The 25,110-nt window shown below is 38.1% G+C and overlaps 1 protein-coding gene and 1 non-coding gene across 5 annotated transcripts in view; both read right to left on the bottom strand.

The window, feature by feature from the left end:
- The window catches only part of RNF13 (ring finger protein 13), a 161,916-nt gene that overhangs the window by 99,259 nt on the left and 37,547 nt on the right, over positions 1-25,110 (bottom strand). For all 4 annotated transcript variants that reach the window (XM_059064203.2, XM_067033594.1, XM_067033595.1 and 1 more), the window contains exon 3: positions 10,316-10,396. In XM_059064203.2, coding sequence (XP_058920186.1) covers positions 10,316-10,396 — 81 coding nt within the window. The remainder of the gene's footprint in view (positions 1-10,315; positions 10,397-25,110) is intronic.
- Positions 24,813-24,919, bottom strand: LOC131757925 (U6 spliceosomal RNA). Its single transcript, XR_009336070.1, has one exon. It is a non-coding gene; the product is annotated as a U6 spliceosomal RNA (small nuclear RNA).

Here is a 25,110-nt window from a genome sequence, read left to right on the forward strand (position 1 = left end):
TTCAAGTTATATGAAGAAAAGTCCATCTGGTACATGCTTCTCATTCGGCATATACAGATACTGCATCACTCAGTGGATATTATCTTGACATTTTAGAAAACAAAATGCGCCCTCTGGTGGACAATACCTTTTAGTTAATATGTTACATACCGCTCCACCAGCACACCCACGCACACCATTATCATTCTTAAGAAAAAAAAAAAAAATCAAGAATTCTCACTTCAGTCTGAACCAACAGAGTCGAAATTTAGAAGATCAAAACACTGGTATACTTGTAAGACTTGCTACATCCAACAAGATAGTATCTTTAAAAACAAGAGGAATTTTAAGTGGATTGAGCTTACACTGTAATTACATGTCCTTTAAGATGGCCTTCTAAACTGCCATATAATTAATACACGCCAGTAAGGAATATTTATTAGTATTTTGTATCCTGTAGTGCTTGGCAGATCCTCTAAGAACATAAAAGCTTTAAATGTGTTAATCAGTTACAGAATTCTTAACAAAGTCTTTGATAACAAAAAAGTTCAAAAACAAATACAGAAAGTAAATCTGTGAAAACTTAAGAGACAGCAAAGAAATTCTCCTTCAGTTTTGCAAACAAAAGTGAAACCTGAGTAAAAGGAATTCTTTGGTAATGAAGCCCAAAACACACTGTTTTCTAAAAAAGGACACAAAGACCTTCGATCATTCATTACTCACTATATCATCTGCTGTTTGTAATTTGTTATCATCATAACTCAGTCATAGTTGAGCACAATCTATTGATCGCTAACTAAAGTTGAATATAATCTGGTTATCAATCTGATTAAGGGGGTCAGGACTTAAAATTACTCATGGAAATGCTCAGATCCTAACTACAGAAATTATTTCAATATTCGGTATTCAAAGAGAATGGCAAATAGCACGACGGGGCAGTGCAGGTAAACAGATAAAAGTAGGGAGAACAATAATACAAAATAGTAAGTGTTGGTACTGGTATTAGTTTTTCTGTTAATTTCAAAGGTGATGATCACTGACTTATTTATTAAATGAAATAAGAAATATATTAAATGTAGGAAAAATAAATTATTTCATCACGGCAAACTCTCACTTAGAGAAGAAGGAATATACTATCAAAATCTCCAAACTGGTCAGAAACTCATATACCAGCCATATACAAGAACACTTGGTTTCCCATTTCCTTGCTAGCCACTGAAAGACTTTTTTTTTCACTAACCTGATGAGTGTGAAATGGCATTTAGTTATACTGTACACAAGGTGACATTTTTAAGGACGTTCACTGCAACACTATATAGCAAAAAACTGACATCGTACATATCTACCAACAAAAGACTAAAAAATAAATTGTGGCATATTCATAAAATAGAGTACTACTCTTTAAAATGAATTAAGACTATATAATAACATAAATTTCAAATATAGTGTTAGATGAAAAAAGCAAGTTTAAAAGCCTGACCAAACAAAGTTTAAAAGCAAGCACAATAGTGTTTATAGATGCTTATATAAGGTAACATGTTTTATAACATTAAATGGAAAATATATACATAAATTTCAGGGTAATGATTATCTAAGAGGGGGAAGATAAGGGAATGGAATTGGAAGGATAAAAATAATGTTCCAATGGAATTGGTAACATTTTATTTCCTCTTTAAAAAATGATAAAATATTAATATCTAAGTATCAATAGGTATATTGGATGTTCTATTATTCCCTTACTCTATTCTATGTTTGCAATATTTCATAATTTTTAAAAATTAAAAGCAAGCTAAATGTCCAATGACACAGGGAATTGGTTACAGTATGGTATAATTCAAGTGTTACAATAAATTACAGAATTTCTACTGATGATATGAATACATATATTTTTACACAAAAAGATATCCATGATACTGGATATGCCATGATATTGCCAAATTTTAAAAAGTTGCTAAATAACATATATAAATGCATAAGATAAAGTCATAAATGTATCTATGTGAAAACTCACATAGTTGGACTATAATCTCTTGGTTGTGGAATTATGTATGATTTTCCTATTCTTCTTTATACATGTCTTATATCATCTTAATTTTTATAGTGACCATATGTTACTTTTATAATCAGAAAAATACTTTTTCATGGGCAAAAGAATTTAAAAATTACCTTTTTACCATATCAGAGCGAGAAAAGGCCAGCAAGAAAATCTAATGAAAACTACTAAGTGAACAAACAACAAAAATGCCCAGTAATGAAACAGGGGTGTATGCAGGGGAGCTGTGTTGATTTATGGTATCAGATACCTAAGCCTCTGCTAACTTCCAAGGTGGTAGGAGAGTAAACAGAACAAAGCGGGTAGGTCCAAGGATGGTGGAAGAGACTAGGGACCAAACTGTGGAACACAGGAAAAGAACCAAGGTTGGATTTGGGGAATTCCAGATAAGATGGGTGGGACACGTGTAGATTTTCCCATGCATTCTTTTCAGGCCCTCCACTTTACGCTCTCTCCCTGCCTCCCCACTTCTTTTTTTTTTTTTTTTTTTTTGTGGTAGGCGGGCCTCTCACTATTGTGGTCTCTCCCTTTGCGGAGCACAGGCTCCGGACGCGCAGGCTCAGCAGCCATGGCTCACGGGCCCAGCCGCTCCGCGGCATGTGGGATCTTCCCGGACCAGGGCACGAACCCGTGTCCCCTGCATCGGCAGGCGGATTCTCAACCACTGCGCCACCAGGGAAGCCCTGCCTCCCCACTTCTAAGTGATAAACTGTCATAATGAAATAATTCTTTATTATTTTCTACATCTCTGATTCATAACAAATGAATGAGCAAGCATCACTTTTGAAATTAACAGGAAAAGGTTTATTTTATAAGTTCAAAAGTCACTGAAGAAGCATTCTTTGAATATGACCTAAGTTGGTACATTTGAAAATGTCTTTATATTTTAGAATTCTCATTTTATGTATAGCCAGGTGGTTTTACTCCTTATTTTGATGGTGCTATTTCCTTATTTTTCCTTTGAAAAGGAGACTCTGACCTCTGTTTTAGTCTACAAATAGAAGGTGACACTGCAATAGTTAATAGTTCCTAGGAGTGAGGAAGCCAAGCACATTCACCCTTAACCAAGACTTCTTTCTATCACAAAACTGTCAAGTGTTCTGGGAGGGAAAATACAGTAGCTGGTATTGAACATCTTCCCTACAAAGAACGCAAAGGAAGTCTCACAAATAAGGCATCCAAACAACCACTTTTCCTTGCAATATTTGCATTTTCCTTCATAGCAAAAAAAAAAAAAAAAAAAATTTCTCTTCTAACTTCAAGCCTTTGCATTAAACAAAATCATTTCTTATAAAATAATCCTAAAACTAACTAGTAAATTAACTTTCAAAGAGTAATACAGTTTGTGAAAAATTAACTGGTGATGATATAGGGTATTAATTTAAGAATAATAACATGGAAAAATAAATCATTTATCATATAAGGAAACTTTTATTTGTACCTTTGTTCTATATATTAGGAATGATAGTCAAGGACTATCTGCATGTCATGACCTTTATCCTCTATGCCTTCTCATCCACATGAAGAACTTAGGCTGAATACCAGATTACAAAAACACTGTATACAATGATCACAGTAAATCTAGCCCAAAAGGTATTTTGCTGAAAACAAGATTTACCATTGATAGGAATACTCAGGAAATCTGATACTAGGCTTACTTATCAGAGATAAAGCTTGGTATGAATTTTAAATAATCATTATTATTCCCTCTACCTATCAAGGCACTTCTTAAAAGTACAGAAACAAGAAACCTGGAAAAGCTTGATCTTCCTGAGACTGGCCTTCAATGTATAACTGAATTATTCCATGATATTGATAATAAACAGAGAGTCTAGCAAGAAACCTTGCTAGCATTACAAATCTACATGGTAAAATCTTCACTATGTAATGATGATGCTTTAGTAGTTGGTTATTCATTTCAAAAAGGTAAAAATAGGGCTTCCCTGGTGGCGCAGTGGTTGAGAATCCGCCTGCCGATGCAGGGGACACGGGTTCGTGCCCTGGCCCGGGAAGATCCCACATGCCGCGAAGCAACTAAGCCCGTGAGCCATGGCCGCTAGGCCTGCGTGTCCGGAGCCTGTGCTCCGCAACGGGAGAGGCCACAACAGTGAGAGGCCCGCATACCACAAAAAAAAAAAAAAAAAAAAAGGTAAAAATAGAGGCCTATTTTACACTATACAATAAAATAATTCTGGGTACATTAAAGACCTCCTAAGCATGGAGTTGGCGGCATAGGAAAAATTTACAAATTTTGGACTAAACAGAGGAAAATATTTCAAGACCTCAGGGTAGGGAAAGATTACTTAAGATACAGAAAATGCAAAACATCAAAAAGATGTCTACATTAAAATTTAAACTTAGGCATAATTTTAAAAAGGCAATATAAAGTTAAAAGGCACAGGGCTTCCCCGGTGGCACAATGGTTATGAATCCACCTAGCCAATGCAGGGGACACAGGTTCCATCCCTGGTCCAGGAAGATCCAACATGCCGCGAAGCTACGAAGCCTGTGTGCCACAACTACTGAGCCTGTGCTCTAGAGCCCGTGAGCCACAACTACTGAAGCCCACATGCCGCAACTACTGAAGCCCATGCACCTAGAGCCCGTGCTCTGTAACAAGAGAAGCCACCTCAATGAAAACCGTGCGCACTGTAACGAAGAGTAGCCCTGCTGGCCACAACTAAAGCCAGTGCACAGCAACAAAGACCCAACACAGCCAAAAATGAATAAATAAATAAATATATATATTTTTTAAAAATACATTAACCAATTAAAAAATGTGAGCTGTTATTTTAAAAAAAGTTAAAAGGCCCAAAGAAGAAAATATTTATAAGGCAATATAAGTAAAGGATTAGTGTCTGGTTTCCTACAAATCGGTACTTTAAAAATTAACAAACCAATATAAAAATGAGTTAAAAAAATGACAATTCAAACTAAAAGAAACCTGCTTGACAAATAATACTATAAAAGGATGCTTGATCTCACTAATAATTCAGGAAATCCCAAGTAAAAGCAGTAAGATACCACTTCATATCCATCAAGTTGGCAAACAATTCTGACAATACCAAGTCTTGGCAGGGATGTGGCAAAAGAGTAACACTTACATGTAGGTTTTTCCTTTAGTGAGGGAGGAGAGGGAATGGGGTTACAACACCAAACCCAGAGGTTAAAGACCTTCTGAAGTGTCTCTTCAGTCCTTCTGAAGTGGACTCTCAGTAATGAACTCCTGTGAGTATCTAACTCTGGACAATGACCACACCATACGACCATACGATATTTCATTGCCAGGTCTCTTATAAGGTATTTAGATTTAAAGGAATATACTGATGCCATACATCTTCCCCTTTGACCTGAGCCATTCTCAAAAAAAAAAAAAAAAAAAGGTTTTCTGGAAAAGGTACCTGCCAAAACAGCCAATTAAAATGTATAACTGAAAACAAAGAGCTTCCCTCAGGTAAAAATATTAAATCTTTCTTTTAAAACTTCTACAACACTAACATGCCATATTTTAATCCTTGCAAGATTCACATTTTTACATTAAAGCTCAAATAGCTAAAATTTTCTTTGGTTACTATTAGCTTAATATTGGGTCATATGTAAATGGAATGTAAACACAGAATTTCAACTGATATGTGTTATATATATCTGATCTCTTATAAATGGTGGAATCCAGTGATACTATAAAATCTATAGAATACACAACATAAGCCTACAAACATTAACCCAACTAAACACTCTGGCCAAAGTTTAAAAGTTAAAATATTTCTCAGCTATGTCTCTTAATAACCATACAATATTTTTAAATTAACTTGGTTATGTTTTTAACACAGTCATTTAATTAGTTTTATAGACATTACACTACAGTAAGCCATCCCCACTTTATCATCAAGTCCTCCTTTTAACAATAAGGAGTAGGCTAGTATTGGTGAATTCGGATTCTGAGCAATGGCAAGCCAGTCACGAAAATATAAAAGCTACCCATAATGATCCAACAATTTGTTAGAATACTCTCTTTACTATCACTGTATTTTACCTCCTGGGCTCGCCCTGTACTGTCACAGTACAAAAAGCAGGCAGATATTTAACACTATTTTTTCTCAGGCAGTGAATAAATACAGTTGTCAAAATTCCTTTTAAATGTAAACTAAATTTACAATAACACAGAGGAGCAACAATAAGAATATGGTATCAGGAGTTTATGGAACTCTTTAAAACAAGCTTACTAAGCAGAAAGGTTCTTCAGTGAAAAGGGACCGTCTGACTCCTTATGCTGAACGGAAGAAAGGATGCCAGCTCAAAATCACTGGTAATCAGAGAAATGCAAATTAAAAGAAGATAATCCTTTTTGCCCATCAGATTGGCAAAAGTTAAAAAGACTGATAATATCCAGTGTTGGCAAGGGTGTAGGGAAATGGGTATTCTCATACCCATTAGTACAGCTTTCTGGAAAAGTAATTTAGTGTACCTAAGAAAATTTTAGATATACATACCCATGGAATCATCGATTACACTTCCAAACCTCTATCCTAGAGAAATAACTGGACTCTGGATAAGAAACTGAAATATCTGTTAATAGAAAATGACTGAGAGGGTGATGCAAGAGGGAAGAGATATGGGAACATATGTATATGTATAACTGATTCAGTTTGTTGTAAAGGAAAAACTAACACACTATTGTAAAACAATTATACTCCAATAAAGATGTTAAAAAATAAAATTAAATTAAATTAAATTAAATTAAAAAAAATAAAAATAAAAAAAATAAAGTGTAAAAAAAAAAAAAAAAAGAAAATGACTAATACACTATGGTCATGCATATTACAGAACATCATACAGTGCTCAACAGGAACATTCTTTCCACAGCTGTGGAAAACTCCCTAAGACACAATGCTAATGTGGGGAGGGGGTGTCAGATGCAAAGTAACGCCCTAGTAGATACCTTCCATGCACAGTGCCCACACCTTTCCCCATGCTAGGAACCCCACCTTCTCAAAGCAGACTAAAACAACAAAAATAACAACAACTACTATGTATTGCCCACCCTCCCTCATAGCCAGGTATTTCACTAAAGTATATGGCTAACTATGGAGAACCGTATGGAGGTTCCTTAGAAAAGTAAAAATAGAACTACCATACGACCCAGCAATCCCACTACTGGGCATATAAGAAAACCATAATTCAAAAAGAGTCATGTACCACAATGTCCATTGCAGCTCTATTTACAGTAGCCAGGACACAGAAGCAACCTAAGTGTCCATCAACAGATGAATGGATAAAGAAGATGTGGCACATATATACAATGGAATATTACTCAGCCATAAAAAGAAACAAAACTGAGTTATTTGTAGTGAGGTGGATGGACCTAGAGTCTGTCATACAGAGTGAGGTAAGTCAGAAAGAGAAAAACAAATACCATATTACTCAGCCATAAAAAGGAATGAAATTGAATTACTTGTAATGAGGTGGATGGACCTAGAGTCTGTCATACAGAGTGAGGTAAGTCAGAAAGAGAAAAACAAATACCGGATGCTAACGCACATATATGGAATCTAAAAAAACAAAAACGGTACTGATGAACCTAGTGGTGGGACAGATATAAAGACGCAGACGTAGAGAATGGACTTAAGGACACGGGAGGGGGAAGGGTAAGCTGGGACAAAGTGAGAGAGTAGTACTGACACATATACACTACCAAATGTAAAACAGACAGCTAGTGAGAAGTGGCGGCATTGCACGGGGAGGTCAGCTCGGTGATTTGTGACCACCTAGCGGGGTGGGATAGGGAGGGTGGGAAGGAGGCTGAAGAAGGAGGGGGTATGGGGATATACATATAGCTGATTCACTCTGTTGTAGAGCAGAAACTAACACAACACTGTAAAGAAATTATACTCCAATAAAGATATTTTTTTTAAATGGGTGAAGAAAGGAAAGAAAGGGTATCTCTTTGATTAACTTGGGTAGCAATAGAGGCAGATTGTTTTAAGACCACAGAGGCTTCCTGATCAGAGACAAGGTGATGTGTTTTTCTCTGGGAGTCAGTGGTTGCCATCAATCTTTCATCAAGCCAGTTCTACAAGGTGCTTCTGGGTTTTATTCCTGAAACAGTTTGGAAAATGCTTCTCCAGACTATGATACTCTGAACATCTTTATCCCTTCATAAATCCCTTTCTAGGTAAATTAGCTAGAATGGGTTTCCTTATAAAAATTAAGAAACCTTTCTTATTCACAAATGATAACCATTTATGAACTTCACAAGTTCATAAATTTATGAACTAAAAAGCACTACATATTTAGAAAAGGATCTAAGAGCACATTAACACCCTGAGGCTGGACTCTGAAGAGGAAGGGGTATTAATATGTATAGATGAGGAAGGGGTACAGGAAGGTTTTTTCCTTTTTCCTCTGTATACTTCTTTTCTGTTTAAATATTTTTACAGGGGACTTCCCCGGTGGTCCAGTGGTTAGGAATCCGCCTTCCAATGCAGGGGACGTGGGTTCAATCCCTGATCAGGGAACTAAGATCCCACATGACGCAGGGCAACTGAGCCCACATGCCACAACTAGAGAGAAGCCCGCACACTGCGACGAAAGATCCCGCGTGCTGCAGCAACTAAGACCCGACACAGCCCAAAATAAATAAATAAATAATTTTTTTTTTTTTAAATTTACAATGACAAATAGTTATACAATGTTGGGAATTTCTTTAATAATTTAAAATCTTTAAACAATTAAAAACTGGTATGTCCCTCTCGGAGATACCTGCTACCCTAAATGAGAATAACAGTTTTATGGTACTTAAATAAGGAATTTTAAGAAAGTTAGAACAGGAATCCATCTTGGCTGAGAGATACATGTGCCACCAGGAAGGACCCTGAGTCAGACCAAATATGGGGCAAAAGCAAGATTGGCCAGAGACAACCCTGAAACTAACCCCATTACCATAAAACCTGAGACCTTGAGCCAAGTGGTTGAACGGTTCTCCTGGGTTCCCTCACCCTGCTGCTCTCTACCCGGGCACCCCTTTCCAATAAAGTCTTTTGCTTTGTCAGTTAAAAAATAAAGAAAGAAAGAACAAACTGAAAACTTTCTGTGGTACATATATACACAATTTCATGTACTCTAACTTACATAATATAAAAATCTTATATTATCTTGGAATAGGGAAGGAACTTCTAAGCATGACTCCAGAGGTAGAAGGGAAAGATAACAATATTTAACTACATAAACAAAACTTCTGACACTTTAAAATTAAAAGATGAAGGACAAACAGAAAAACGATCTGAGGCATATATGGCAAACAACAGATTGGCACTTTTAATATATAAATTATTCTTAGAAATCAATAAGAGTGGACATCTTAATTTAAAAATGGGCAAAGTGTATTAGCAAAAACTGGACAAGCTAAATATCCACTGTAAAAAAAGTTAAACAAACCAATGCTCAAAAATACACAGTATAGGGGCTTCCCTGGTGGTGCAGTGGTTGAGAGTCTGCCTACCAATGCAGGGGACATGGGTTCGAGCCCTGGTCTGGGAAGTTCCCACATGCCGCGGAGCAACTAGGCCCGTGAGCCACAACTACTGAGCCTGCGCATCTGGAGCCTGTGCCCCGCAACAAGAGAGGCCGCAACAGTGAGAGGCCCGCGCACCGCGATGAAGAGTGGCCCCCGCTTGCCACAACTGGAGAAAGCCCTGGCACAGAAACAAAGTCCCAACACAGCAAAAATAAATTAATAAATTAATAAACTCCTACCCCCAACATCAAAAATAAATAAATAATAAAATGAGAAGTTGATAACTTAAAAAAAAATACACAGTATTTCATGATATGGCAAAACCATGCAGCCACAGCAAATAAAAGTGCAGATCCTTGTCTATTAGCATGAAAAGATGTTCTAGATTTACAATAAAGTAAAAAAGGCAGGTAACGAAGTGGCATATTTCTATTAGTATTAAACACAGATTCATAATATATGTACATAAATATATATGCACATATATTTGTACCTATATATGCACATGTATATCTACAAACACACACATGGCACGTATTCTAGAAAACAGGTTTGAAATATCATATACCAAATGTTAACAGCAGCTAGTTCAGAATAATACAATCATAGGTGATTTTCACTTTCTTCTTCATACCTTTTGAATAGTCTTTACGAATGAACATGTATAAGTTTTATGATAATAGAAATACTTTCATTCTTTAAACAAAGATAAATAAAGATCACCTTATTAAATATCCTGTACCTTTAATTATATATTACTATTTTCTTACCTTTAAACCTTCAGCTGGAAGTCTATAACCGAATCTTGCTGGAAGGTCATCAAATGTCTGAGACGCGTTTTCAAAATTATACTAAATATAAAATTAAAAACAATCAAGTTACAACCAATGTACACATAGCATTAAAAATAAAAAGTCTGTCAAATTATTTAAGTTGTCATTTCCACGATTTTGATTTACTATCACAGCTTATCACAATAAAATCAACTTTGTAAATGCACATCCACTAAAATAGAAAGGAATGTATACAATTTACTACATAAACAACTGCTTAAATTGGATTCTGATTTCATGTAAGTATTATTAAACAGAAGCAATAATTCTATAACATTAAACCACCTACTGTTTTTCTGAGTTTTTCCCCATAGACAATTCCCTAACAAGAAATTTTCTAGACAGATTATTTTCCAGCAAGAGTTCCATTTTATTTTCTCTATAAGGGTCTAATTTAATAGAAGAGATTTACAGGATTTCTGACAATAGCTTTGAAAGATGCCTTTCCCCCAGAGAAAGGAGGAGTATCAAATCATACGTTTAAGATACTGCCATTTTTTAAGTAATCTGAACACTTTTATCCAGGGCTGAACAATGAAAGGACTAAACTCAATGAAATACATACATAGAGAGAGCTGAAGGTATTCAAACTCTTTAACAACTTTCCCCTTCCTTATAGATACAGATTCCTATGCTACAAGATTTATCAGTCCTCTACCTCTGCTGTGCTTTTAGAAGATAATAATAATTGTGAAGTGAGCTTGCTGTATTATTTAAGATGCTATATTCAATGTGCTTTAAAGAAAACAAGAGAAACAAGGACTATAGATGAACTAAGCAAACAGTAAACAAGTAACTTTTGAAACACAGGTGAAATTTATATGATATAACAGAAGTTAAGATACTTGTGAGTAAACTGTAGGCCAAAGACAGAAGAACTAGAACTCATTTGTTTTGAATATAGATTAAAAGGATGGAACAAAGCAAGAATGTTATGTATAGACAGCAAAAGACGGAAGGATGAAGCAAACCTTAAATAGTCACAAAGCATGGATTAGGTCACACATCCAGATCGATAGCTATGTGGTCCTTAAATCAAACACCCGCTGGTGATCCTTATTCTAGCCTCACATGCCATCTGCCTGAGACACCCGGATAAACAGCCCTGTAGGCTCACAGCCACCTACAGTGGTGTTCAGATGTAAATACCTCAAGTCTCTGCAACAGAGCAAAGCAAACACTGGATCCACCTTCACCTTCCACCAGTCCAGTTCCCTTGCTCATGCTCAACTCAGGTCCTGGGGACCACACTGTCACCAGGGAAAACTGATGCAGCACAGAGACTAGACAAACTGAAAACAGAAAACACAGGATTCAGGTGGTGTGGCTCTTGCCTCCCACTCGCATCCTAACCTGAGTGTATTAACATACCCATCTTTTACCTATGCTTCTCACTGTATGTTTATAATTAATTCAGTAAGTCGTGTGATTCAAGCATATCAGTTTGATTGCTGAAACTATCCACTCTTTTACCTCTGGGATAATCAGCCTGGCAGTATACCTTGAGGCCAGCAGTACTTCAGAGTAATTTCCTACTTTAAAAATAATTCATATTTGCAGAGTGCTCTATGGTTTACACAATGCTTTAGAGTCATAAAGTGCTTTCATATTCATTATCACAATGTATCATTTAATCTCTTAATTAAAACATCTTTCTTTAATTGATTCAATTCAATTATGATCAGCTTTGAACTTGACAAAGTCATTTAACTCCTCCAAGGCCAAAGACACCACTGTAAAATAAGTAATAGATCTAGATCAACACAGACAGACCAAAAAAGAAAAAAAAAAAACAGATGTGTACAGGCAGTACTTTTTAAAAAATGTACTTTTAAAATTTGGAGAGGCAGCACATCCGAAGGGGGGCCTCTGGAGTGTGGAGTTCCGGAGTTTGGAAGCTGATAAATAATTCATATGGTCTTTGCAGAAACTCCTCCAGGTGACAAACCCAGATTGCACACAAGCAGTCAGTTTGCTTGTGGAAAGCTGTGTGGCTGACAGAGCCTTGGTGCTCTGGCCCGGTGTCAGGCCTGAGCCTCTGAGGTGGGAGAGCCAAGTTCAGGACTTTGGATCACCAGAGACCTCCCGGACCCATGTAACATCAGTCGGTCAGAGATCTCTGCCTCAACACTAAGACCCAGCTCTACTCAACAGCCAGCAAGCTCCAGTGCTGGACACCCCATGCCAAACAACTAGCAAGACAGGAACACAACCCTACCCATTAGCAGAGAGGCTGCCTAAAATCATAATAAGTTCACAGACACCCCAAAACACACCACCAGATGCAGTCCTGCCCACCAGAAAAACAAGATCCAGCCTCATCCACCAGAACACAGGCACCAGTCCACTCCACCAGAAAGCCTACACTCCACTGAACCAGCCTTACCCAATGGGGGCAGAAACCAAAAACAACGAGAACTGGGAACCTGCAGCCTGTGAAAAGGAAAAGGAGACCCCAAACACAGTAAGTTAAGCAAAATGAGAAGACAGAGAAATACACAACTCCTGAAGTAGCAAGGTAAAAACGCACCTGACCAAACAAATGAAGAGGAAGTAGGCAGTCTACCTGAAAAAGAATTCAGAGTAATGATAGTAAAGATGATCCAAAATCTTGGAAAAAGAATGGAGAAAATACAAGAAACATTTAACAAGGACCTAAAAGAACTAAAGAGCAAACAAACAATGATGAACAACTCAATAAATGAAATTTAAAATTCTCTATAAGGAATCAAGAGCAGAAAAACTGAGGCAGAAAAATGGATAAGTGACCTGGAAGATAAAATAGTGGAAATAATTATCGCAGAGCAGAATAAAGAAAAATGAATGAAAAGAATTAAGGACAGTCTCAGAGACCTCTGGAACAACATTAAATGCAACAACATTCAAATTATAGGGGTCCCAGAAGAAGAAGAAGAGAAGAACAAAGGGACTGAGTAAATATTTAAAGAGATTATAGTTGAAAACTTCCCTAATACGGGAAAGGAAATAATCAAGTCCAGGAAGTGCAGAGAGTCCCATACAGGATAAATCCAAGAAGAAACACACCAAGACACATATTGATCAAAATATCAAAAATTAAATACAAAGAAAAAATATTAAAAGCAGCAAGGGAAAAGCAGGAAATAACACACAAGGGAATCCCCATATGGTTAACAGCTGATCGTTCAGCAGAAACTCTGCAAGACAGAAGGGAGTGGCAGGACATATTTAAAGTGATGAAAAGGAAAAACCTACAACCAAGATTACTCTACCCAGCAAGGATCTCATCCAGATTTGACAGAGAAATTAAACCCTTTACAGACAAGCAGAAGCTAAGAGAATTCAGCACCACCAAACCAGCTTTACAACAAATGCTAAAGGAACTTCTCTAGGCAGGAAACACAAGAGATGGAAAAGACCTACAAAAACAAACCCAAAACTATTAAGAAAATGGTCATAGGAACAGACATATCAATAATTACCTTAAATGTAAATGGATTAAATGTTCTAACCAAAAGACACAAACTGGCTGAATGGATATAAAAACAAGACCCATATATATGCTGTCTACAAGAGACCCACTTCAGACCTAGTGATACACAGAGACTGAAAGTGAGGGGATGGAAAAAGATATTCCATGCAAATGGAAATCAAAAGAAAGCTGGAGTAGCAATTCTCATATCAGACAAAATAGACTTTAAAATAAAGACTATTACAAGAGACAAAGAATGACACTACATAATGATCAAGGGATCAATCCAAGAAGAAGATATAACAATTGGAAATATGCACTCAACATAGGAGCACCTCAATACATAAGGCAAATGCTAACAGCCATAAAAGGGGAAAACGACAGTAACACAATAATAGGAGGCGACTTTAACACCCCACTTCCACCAATAGACAGATCTTCCAAAATGTAAATCAATAAGGAAACACGGGCTTTAAATGACACATTAAACAAGATGGACTTAATTGATATTTACAGAACATACCATTCCAAAACAACAAATACACTTTCTTCTCAACTGCTCATGGAACATTCTCCAGGATAGATCATATCTTGGGTCACATATCAAGCCTTGGTAAATTTAAGAAAATTGAAATTGTATTAAGTACCTTTTCCGACCACAATGCTATAAGACTAGATATCAATTACAGGAAAAAAAATTGTAACAAATACAAACACATGGAAGCTAAACAATATACTACTAAATAACCAAGAGATCACTCAAGAAAGCAAAGAGGAAATAAAAAAAAAAACCTAGACACAAATGACAATGAAATCAGGATGACCCAAAACCTATGGGATGCAGCAAAAGCAGTTCTAAGAGGGACTTTTATAGAATACAATCCTACCTCAAGAAACAAGAAAAATCTCAAAAAACCAACCAAACCTTACACCTAAAGCAATTATAGAAAGAAGAACAAAAAAAAAACCCCAAAGTTAGCAGAGGAAAGAAATCATAAAGATCAGATCAGAAATAAATGAAAAAGAAATGAAGGAAACAATACCAAAGATCAATAAAACTAAAAGCTGTTTCTTTGAGAAGATAAACAAAATTGATAAACCATTAGCCAGATTCATCAAGAAAAAAATGGAAAAGACTCAAATCAATAGACTTAGAAATGAAAAAGGAGAAGTAACAACAGACACGGCAGAAATACAAAGGATTATGAGAGATTACTACAAGCAACTATATGCCAATCAAATGGACAGCCTGGAAGAAATGGACAAATTCTTAGAAAAACAAAACCTTCCGAGACTGAACCAGGAAGAAATACAAAATATAAACAGACCAATCACAAGCACTGAAATAGAAACTGTCATTAAAAATCTTCCAACAGGGCTTCCCTGGTGGCGCAGTGGTTGAGAATCCGCCTGCCGATGCAGGGGACATGGGTTCGTGCCCCGGTCCGGGAAGATCCCACATGTCGCGGAGCAGCTGGGCCCGTGAGCCATGGCCGCTGAGCCTGCGCGTCCGGAGCCTGTGCTCCGCAACGGGAGAGGCCACAACAGTGAGAGGCCCGCGAACCACAAAAAACAACAACAACAACAACAAAAAAAATCTTCCAACAAACAAAAGCCCAGGACCAGATGGCTTCACAAGCAAATTCTATCAAACATTTACAGAAGAGCTAACACCAATCCTCAAGCTTTTCCAAAATATAGCAGAGGGAGGAACACTCCCAAACTCATTCTACGAGGCCACCATCATCCTGATGCCAAAACCAGACAAAGGTGTCAAAAAAGGGACTTCCCCTGGTGGCACAGTGGTTAAGAATCTGCCTGCCAATGCAGGGTACACGGGTTCAAGCCTTGGTCTGAGGATGCTACATGCCGCGGAGCAACTAAGCCTGTGCACCACAACTACTGAAGCCCGCGCACCCAGAGCCCATGCTTCGCAACAGGAGAAGCCACCGCAGTGAGAAGCCAGCGCACTGCAACGAAGAGTAACCCTGCTCGCCACAAGCAGAGGCAGCCCATGCGCAGTAATGAAGACCCAATGCAGCCAAAAATAAAATATAAATAAATTAATTTTTTTTAAAAAGATGTCACAAAAAAAAAAACTACAGGCCAGTATCACTGATGAACACAGATGCAAAAATCCTCAACAAAATACTAGCAAACAGACTCCAACAGCACATTAAGAGGATCATACACCATTATCAAGCGGGGCTTATCCCAGGAATGCAAGGATTCTTCAATATATGCAAATCAATCAATGTGATACACGATATTAACAACTTGAAGGATAAAAACCATATGATCATCTCAATAGATGCAGAAAAAGCTTTTGACAAAATTCAACACCATTTATAATAAAAAGCCTCCAGAAAGTAGGTATAGAGGAAACTTAGCTCAATATAACAAAGGCCGTATATGACAAACCCACAGCCAATATCATTCTCAGTGGTGAAAAATTGAAACCATTTCCACTAAGATCAGGAGCAAGACAAGGTTGCCCACTCTCACCACTATTATTCAACATAGTTCTGGACATTTCAGCCACAGCAATCAGAGAAGAAAAAGAAATCAAAGGAATCCAAATCGGAAAAGAAGAAGTAAAACTGTCACTGTTTGCAGATGACATGATACTAGACACAGAGAATCCTAAAGATGCTACCAGAAAACTACTAGTTTTACTCAATGAATTTGGTTAAGTAGCAGGATACAAAATTAATGCATTAATGCACAGAAATCTCTTGCATTCCTATACACTAATGATGAAAAATCTGAAAAAGAAATTAAGGAAACACTCTCACTTACCATTGCAACAAAAAGAATTAAATACCTAGGAATAAACCTACCTAAGGAGTCAAAAGACCTGTATGCAGAAAACTATAAGACGCTGATGAAAGAAATTAAAGATGATACAAACAGATGGAGAGATATACCACGTTCTTAGATTGGAAGAATCAACATTGTGAAAATGACTATACTACCCAAAGCAATCTACAGATTCAATGCAATCCCTATCAAACTACCAATGGCATTTTTCACAGAATTAAAGCAAAAAATTTCACAATTTGTATGGAAACACAAAAGACCCTGAAGAGCCAAAGCAATCTTGAGAAAGAAAAACAGAGCTGGAGGAATCGGGCTCCCAGACTTCAGACTATACTACAAAGCTACAGTAATCAAGACAGTATGGTACTGGCACAAAAACAGATATATAGATCAATGGAACAGGATAGAAAGCCCAGAGATAAACCCCCACACACAAGGTCACCTTATCTTTGAGAACAGAGGCAAGAATATACAATGGAGAAAAGACAGCCTCTTCAATAAGTGGTGCTGGGAAAACTGGACAGCTACACGTAAAAGAATGAAATTAGAACAATCCCTAACACCATACAAAAATTAAAGTCAAAATGGATTGGGCTTCCCTGGTGGCGCAGTGGTTGAGAGTCCGCCTGCCGATGCAGGGGACGTGGGTTCGTGCCCCGGTCTGGGAAGATCCCACATGCTGTGGAGCGGCTGGGCCCGTGAGCCATGGCCGCTGAGCCTGCGCGTCCGGAGCCTGTGCTCCGCAACGGGAGAGGCCACAACAGTGAGAGGCCCGCATACCGCAAAAAAAAAAAAAAAAAAAAAAAAAAAAAATGGATTAAAGACCCGATGTAAGGCCAGACACTATAAAACCCTTAGAGGAAAACATAGGCAGAACACTCTATGACATAAATCACAGAAAGATCCTTTTTTGACCTACTTCCTAGGAAAATGGAAATAAAAACAAAAATAAACAAAGGGGACCTAATGAAGCTTAAAAGCTTTTGCACAGCAAAAGAAACCATAAACAAGACAAAAAGACAACCCTCAGAATGGGAGAAAATATTTGCAAATGAAGCAACTGACAAAGGATTAATCTCCAAAATATATAAGCAGTTCATGTAGCTCAATATCAAAAAAACAAACAACCCAATCCAAACATGGGCAGAAGACCTAAACAGACATCCAAAGAAGATATACAGATTGCCAACAAACAAATGAAAGGATGCTCCACATCACTAATCATTAAAGAAATGCAAATCAAAACTACAATGAGGTATCACCTCACACTGATCATACCCAGCAACCCCACTACTGGGCATATACCGGGAGAAACTCATAATTCAAAAAGAGTCATGGGGCTTCCCTGGTGGCGCAGTGGTTGAGAGTCTGCCTGCTGATGCAGGGAACACGGGTTCATGCCCCGGTCCGGGAGGATCCCACATGCCACAGAGCAGCTAGGCCCATGAGCCATGGCCACTGAGCCTGCATGTCCGGAACCTGTGCTCCGCAACGGGAGAGGCCACAACAGTGAGAGGCCCGCATACCGAAAAAAAAAAAAAAAAAAAGTCATGTACCACAACATTCATTGCAGTACTATTTACAAAAGCCAGGACATGGAAGCAACCTAAGTGTCCCTCAACAGATGAATGGATAAAGAAGATATGGCACATATATACAATGGAATATTACTCAGCCATAGAAAGAAACGAAATTGAGTTATTTGTAGTGAGGTGGATGGACCTAGAGTCTGTCATACAGAGTGAAGTAAGTCAGAAAGAGAAAAGCAAATACAGGATGCTAACACATACATATGGAATCTAAAAAAAAAAAAAAAAAATTGGTTCTGAAGAACCTAGGGGCAGGACAGGAATAAAGACGCAGACATAGAGAATGGACTAGAGGACACGGGGAGGGGGAAGGGTAAGCTGGGACGAAGTGAGAGAGTAGCAGTGACATATATACATTACCAAATGTAAAAGAGATAGCTAGTGGGAAGCAGCCGCATAGCACAGGGAGATCAGCTTGGTGCTGTGTGACCTCCTAGAGGGGTGGGATAGGGAGGGTGGGAGGGAGATGCAAGAGGGAGGGGATATGGGGATATATGTATACATATAGCTGATTCACTTTGTTATACACCAGAAACTAACACAACATTGTAAAGCAACTATACTCCAATAAAGATGTTTAAAAAAAAGGTGTACATAATATTTTTTTTTATTTAAGTTTTGGAAATAAAAACTAAGAAAACTAAAGAGTTCTTCCCACTTTCCTTGCTTTATTGATAGAGAAAGAATTTATGGGTGGGTTTTATAAACTTATGAGCTTTAGGTCTCTTTTTGGTGATGTAACTAACTCCTTTTCCACGTCAATGTTTCCCTGAGTTGCTGAATTTGACTGACTTTTTACTGCACCTGAGGATGGATCAAGGGAGGTTGTTTGGTGGGAAGGACAGCCTATAGATCACAGGACATATAGATCACAGGACATGATTTTAAGTGAGTCTACTAGAAACATTTCTAATTGTGTGGGGTAAAGTTATCTTTTTCATTTTGGTTTCAATGGACTGAATGACTTTTCACACTTATTATTGATTTGATATCAGATCAGAGAATGTTAACTAGATTCTTATGTAGATTGCTGGTTTGGGTTATATCTCGAGAATTAGTACTAATGCATTTGTTTGATTATCATGGTAATTATACTCTTTCTCCCCATTTTCGGAAATTATTCCAGAGATAAGAGTATAATAAATTATGTTTACTTTGAAAAATAAAAAAATTAGGAAATGGAAAATCTACAACTGTACTAAGGTACTCTTTGATCACTTCCTATTATTTTTATTACTTCTTATTACTGAGTTCACGTTTTTGGTTAGAATTTCAGAAATAAAATATCTAGCTTGAACTACAGTACTTGTTACACTGACTTGGAATAAGTTTTGTTATTGAGAGAGACTCATTTTGAAACTGCTTTGCCTTTCCTCAGGAAGGCAGTTTGTTAACTTTGCTCACACTGATTTTTACAATCATATTGTTTAAATTTTTTTAAAAAAGTTTCTATCATGAACAAGACAAACAGAAACATCTTTAATACAAAAGTGCTTTCTTTTTTAGTATGCTGGGAGGCAGGAGGAACACTGCTGCTCATGAAATTAAAGCACACTCACTGTTAAAATTTTTGAAACAGAAAAAAAAATTATTCCTCTCTGGAATCCCACTCTCATTGATTACCATGTTGCAACTTTACTTATTTTGAAGAGGTCTTCTCTTAACCAGTTCTCCTCTTTGACAGCAGCCTTAACAGAAGGTTTAATTCAATTCAGAAAGTAACAAATAGCTAACAATTATGGAGCACCTATGACATCATGCTAAACACCTAACAGGTATTCACTTATTTAATCCTTATGACAATCCTATAAAGTCGGCCACTATTATCATCATTCTCATTTTACAGATTGACTGACTACAGAATAAAAATACTCCGCTTGAAAATAACTTGCTCTAGTAAATAAGAACCAGGATTCTAATCCAGGCAGTCTGGCCTCAGATCCCTGGCTCTTAACCCATTGCCCTACACTGTCTCTCCTCCAATCTCATTTTCATAAGTAAACTGAAATTTAAGAGATGTTAGGTAATTTGCCCAAGGTCATGGAACTACAGAGTGGTAGAACTGGAATTCAACCCAGACTGTAACTCCCATTGCTGGAGCTCTTAACTACTTTGCTATGTAATCCAATCCATTCACACCACCAACCACTGGGTGCTTCTCTCCTAACTCTGCCCACTGACCCCCACAAACACCTACCAAGCAACGAAATCTCTAACAAATCCCTACAACAGAATTAAATATGCCCCTGCCAATTCTAAAGCTCCATGTTTCTAGCTATGAACCTACATAATTAATAACTTCATATTTCCTTTAAGGGTTAAAGAAAAGAGAAACAATAAGAGATGAAAAGAGAATGAATTGCTAATTTTAAAAACCCAATAATCTAAAGTTCCAAGGAATAAATGGTATTAAAAGAAAATATGAAGGGCTTCCCTGGCGGTCCAGTGGTTAAGACTCTGCACTTCCACTGCAGGGGGCACAGGTTCGATCCCTGGTCAAGGAACTAAGATCCTGCATGCCATGAGGCACAGCCAAAAAAATTGAAATTAAAAAAAAGAAAAGATTGGGCTTCCCTGGTGGCGCAGTGGTTGAGAGTCCACCTGCCGAGGCAGGGGACGCAGGTTCGTGCCCCGGTCCGGGAAGATCCTACATGCCGCGGAGCGGCTGGGCCCGTGAGCCATGGCCGCTGAGCCTGCGCGTCCGGAGTCTGTGCTCCGCGACGGGAGAGGCCACGACAGTGAGAGGCCCGCGTACCACAAAAAAAAAAAAAAAAAAAAAAAAGAAAGAAAGAAAGAAAGAAAAGAAAATATGAAAGAACTAAATCTCCAAGGAAAAGCTATTAATCAACTCAAATATTTATTGAATTCCTACTGTGTAACTCTTACTAGGTACCAGAAACATAAAGTTCAGTAAGACACAGTCCTGCCTTCCAGGTACCCATGATCTAAGGGGCTTACCAACTAGTCAGCAACATACTATATAGTAGCATCTCCATATCCTCTTAAAACTCACCAACCAGTTGGACAAATACTGTTGTCAGGGAATTAACAGTCAAGTGGGAGAATTCAACTGCCAAAAATAAAATCATTTGGCATACCAATAGCATGACTGAAACTGACTTTATCTTTTCAAAAGCAACATACTAATACCTGTCCAAAATAGAACTAGAATCAACCTGATATCCAACATATTTAAATTTTATTATTATCCCAGATTTCAGGGATGTTCTTATTCAGCTAAAAGAAAGAGCTAATATTTTCTACCTCTTGACTCACTTTCTTTGAATGACTGTGTTACCATACCTAGTTCCTCTGCCTCAAGTTTTAGTTCCCCTTTTTCCTAGTTACATGACTCCACAGCCCACTTCCCACCAGCTACCTCTGCATTCCTGTCAGCCTCTATCTTAGGTGTCAACATAAAGACCAGATTTACGCAGCTCTCAGGGATAGTTCCTTCACTAGATGACAACATACATTCCACACCTACCTGCCCGAGGCACAGGGAACACTGCTGGCAGGGACTGATTATTCTTCTATGTCTTTTTGTTTTGTATCTGCGTTAAAAAATACAACTTAGGCAGTCACATACACTACTCAAGGGAGTGAGTGAAAGATGATGAGAATGTTAATTATAAAGAAGATGGCAAAGACAAAACATTTACTATGTGTCAGATACTGTTCTAAGCAGTTTACCTTATTTAATCATCACTACAACACTCTAGTTTACAAATTAAAAAACGGAGGTATTTATAGTGACTAAGTAATTTGATCCATATCACATAGCTAGTCAAGTTCCCAGAGCAGTCCACTGAAAATCATTTAACCCATCACATAGCTGAACCACAGAATAACAGTTCACTTCAGGTGAAAAAGAAAGGAGACAAGGAGTGGCAGATGTTAGAAGCAACAGAGGAAAAAAGAGGGAGAGGGCTTCCCTGGTGGCGCAGTGGTTGAGAGTCCGCCTGTCGATGCAGGGGACACGGGTTCGTGCTCCGGTCCGGGAGGATCCCACGTGCCGCGGAGCGGCTGGCCCCGTGAGCCATGGCCGCTGCGCCTGCGCGTCCAGAGCCTGTGCTCCGCAACGGGAGAGGCCACAACAGTGAGAGGCCCGCGTACCGCAAAAAAAAAAATTTAAAAAATGAACCATTCAGGCTTTCCGGGTGGCGCAGTGGTTGAGAGTCTGCCTGCCGATGCAGGGACACGCGTTCGTGCCCCGGTCCGGGAGGATCCCACGTGCCGCCGAGCGGCTGGGCCCGTGAGCCGTGGCCGCTGCGCCTGCGCGTCCGGAGCCTGTGCTCCGCAACCCGAGAGGCCACAATAGTGAGAGGCCCGCGTACCGCAAAAAAAAAAAAAAGAGGGAGAGAATGAAAAAACAAAGGAGAAAAGAGAGACAAGGAGAACTCCGTTCCCTGTTCAGTCTATAAATCCTCTACCTCATTTCAAAAACTAATCCAAGGACTTCGGGGACCAATTTAGAGAAGAGATTTGAATAGCAATGGACTCGGTCCTTTAAAGGTTCTACTTCCACTCCATCTCAAAAAGAGGAAGACTATTCTAGAAAAATCTAATCAGCCAGTTTCCTAAGAGGGTAACAGAGGGTGAGAAATCTCATAGGGATTAGATGTGCTATGCCCTCAAAAAGCTATGGTATAGAAACCAGCCTGGCTCTCTCAAGTTCTACAATGATTCTAGGCCCTTCCACAAGTGCTACAGTATGAAAAAGCATGGCTGAGGACCACATTAAGCTTTGGTCAGCAACAATTCTGACCCTTCTATTTCTCACTTAATGTCATTAAGCAAATCGCTTGCACCCAGAAAGAAAAACCAGTAAATCCTTTGCACGGTACCTCGAGTACAGGCGTACACACACACACATCACACATACAGATACAGTTAATTCTTCTTTTCTAGCTTCACATAAATGAGAAATAGGAAATATATACACTTCCTAGTGTAGAGGACAGGAAGACGGTAGCCCAGAAAGGACTACAAAGGTTTTGAGGAGCAACCTTCTTCTCTAAAAACTCTGCTATCCACCATCAAACATAAGGCCATTATGCATCTGCCTCACAAGATACGGTGTTGCTCCAGGACCTTGCTTCAGACATACATCATGGGAGACTTACAGAGGAATACCCAAGCCCCAACTCTCCCATCCTTTCCCCAAGTTCAGAGGACTTGGCTTAAGTACCTACTGTTAAGGACTGAATGTTTGTGTCCCCCCAAAATTCATATATTGAAGCCCTAAGGAAATGTGATCGTCCTAGGAAGTGAGGTCTTTGGGAGGTAATTAGGTTTAGGTGAGGTTATGAGGGTGGAGTCACCATGATGGGATTTGTGTCCTTATAAGAAGAGGAAGATAGACTAGAGCTTCCTGCTTCTGTCACCACGTGAGGACACAGCAGCAAGGTGGCCATCTGTAAGCCAGGAAGAGGGTCTTCACCAAGAACCAAATCTGCTGGCACCGGGATCTTGGACTTCCCAGGCTCCAGAACTGACCATATGGAGGAAATGTCTGAGGAAATGGTGAAATGAAAGATGCGAACTTGGCTGAAAGGCTACACAATTGGCCTGCAAGTTTTTTCAAACTGTCACAAATCTAAAAAAAAAAAAAAAAAAAAATCCAATATATTCACTGGAAAAAATTTGCATGTAAGTGGACCTGCGCAGTTCAAACCTGTGTTGTTCAAGGGTCGACTGTATAAAGAAAACTCCAGGCTCAGAGTGGATCGATGGCAGAAAACCAGAGTGAACAGTCTGGATGGAAGCCAAGCTCTCAAGATTAAAAAGTCAAGATGGAAGGAAAAACTCATCAGGTTTTTGGTGACCCTCAGCAGAATTCGTCCAAATGGAAGCCTGTCCAATAAGAAGAGCAAATCCACGGGTCTGTGAGCAACCATTATACCAATTTCCATAGTGGCTGCACCATTTTATATTCACACCAACAATGCCAAGGGTTCCAGCTTCTCCACATGTTTGTCAATGCTTATTTTCTGGTTTTTGACAACAGCCATCCTAATGGTTATGATATGATATCTCGTTGTGGTTTTGATTTGCATTTCTCTAATAATTAGTGATTTGAACATTTTTTCTTGTGCTTCCTGGTCATTTGTACATCTTCTTTGGAGAACTGTCTATTCAATTTTTTGGTCCATGTTTAAATCTAGTTATTTATTTTTTTGTTGTTATATACTAGGAGTTCTTTATATATTCTAGATGTTACCCCCAATTAGATATATGATTTGCAAATATTTTCTCCCATTCCATGCGTTTCTTCTTCACTCTCTTGATATGTTCTTTGAATGCACAAATGTTTTAAATGTTGATGTAGTCCAATTTATCTAGTTTTTTCTTTTTTACCTGTGCTTTTGGTGTTATATCCCAGAAATCATTGCCAAATCCAAACTCATGAAGCTTTTCCCATATGTTTTCTCTTAAGTGTTTTTTTAGTATTAGCTCTTATGTTTAGGTCTTTGATTCAATTTAAGTTAAACTTTTGTATATGGTGTAAGGTAAGAGCTCAACTTCATTCTTTTGCATGTGAATATTCAATTTTCCTGGCACCATTTGCTGAAAAAATATGGAACACTTTACAAATTTCCATGTCATACTTGTGCAGGGGCCATGCTAATCTTCTCTACATCATTCCAATTTTAGTTTATGTGCTGCCAAAATGAGTATTAGATGTCTTTCAAAATTAAAATTATCTTTGGGATTTCTCAAAGAGCCCCTGGAAAATCACAATGATTTATACATTTATCTTATAAAAAGAGAGATGCCAGAAATATTTTAGGTTACTTTGATACACTTTATACTCCTGAACTAGTTCATCACTATATAAGGAATTCATGAGAATTATCAAATGAAAAGAT

Source organism: Kogia breviceps, chromosome 5, assembly GCF_026419965.1.
Source record: "Kogia breviceps isolate mKogBre1 chromosome 5, mKogBre1 haplotype 1, whole genome shotgun sequence".
In the NCBI taxonomy this organism is placed as follows: Eukaryota; Metazoa; Chordata; class Mammalia; order Artiodactyla; family Physeteridae; genus Kogia; species Kogia breviceps.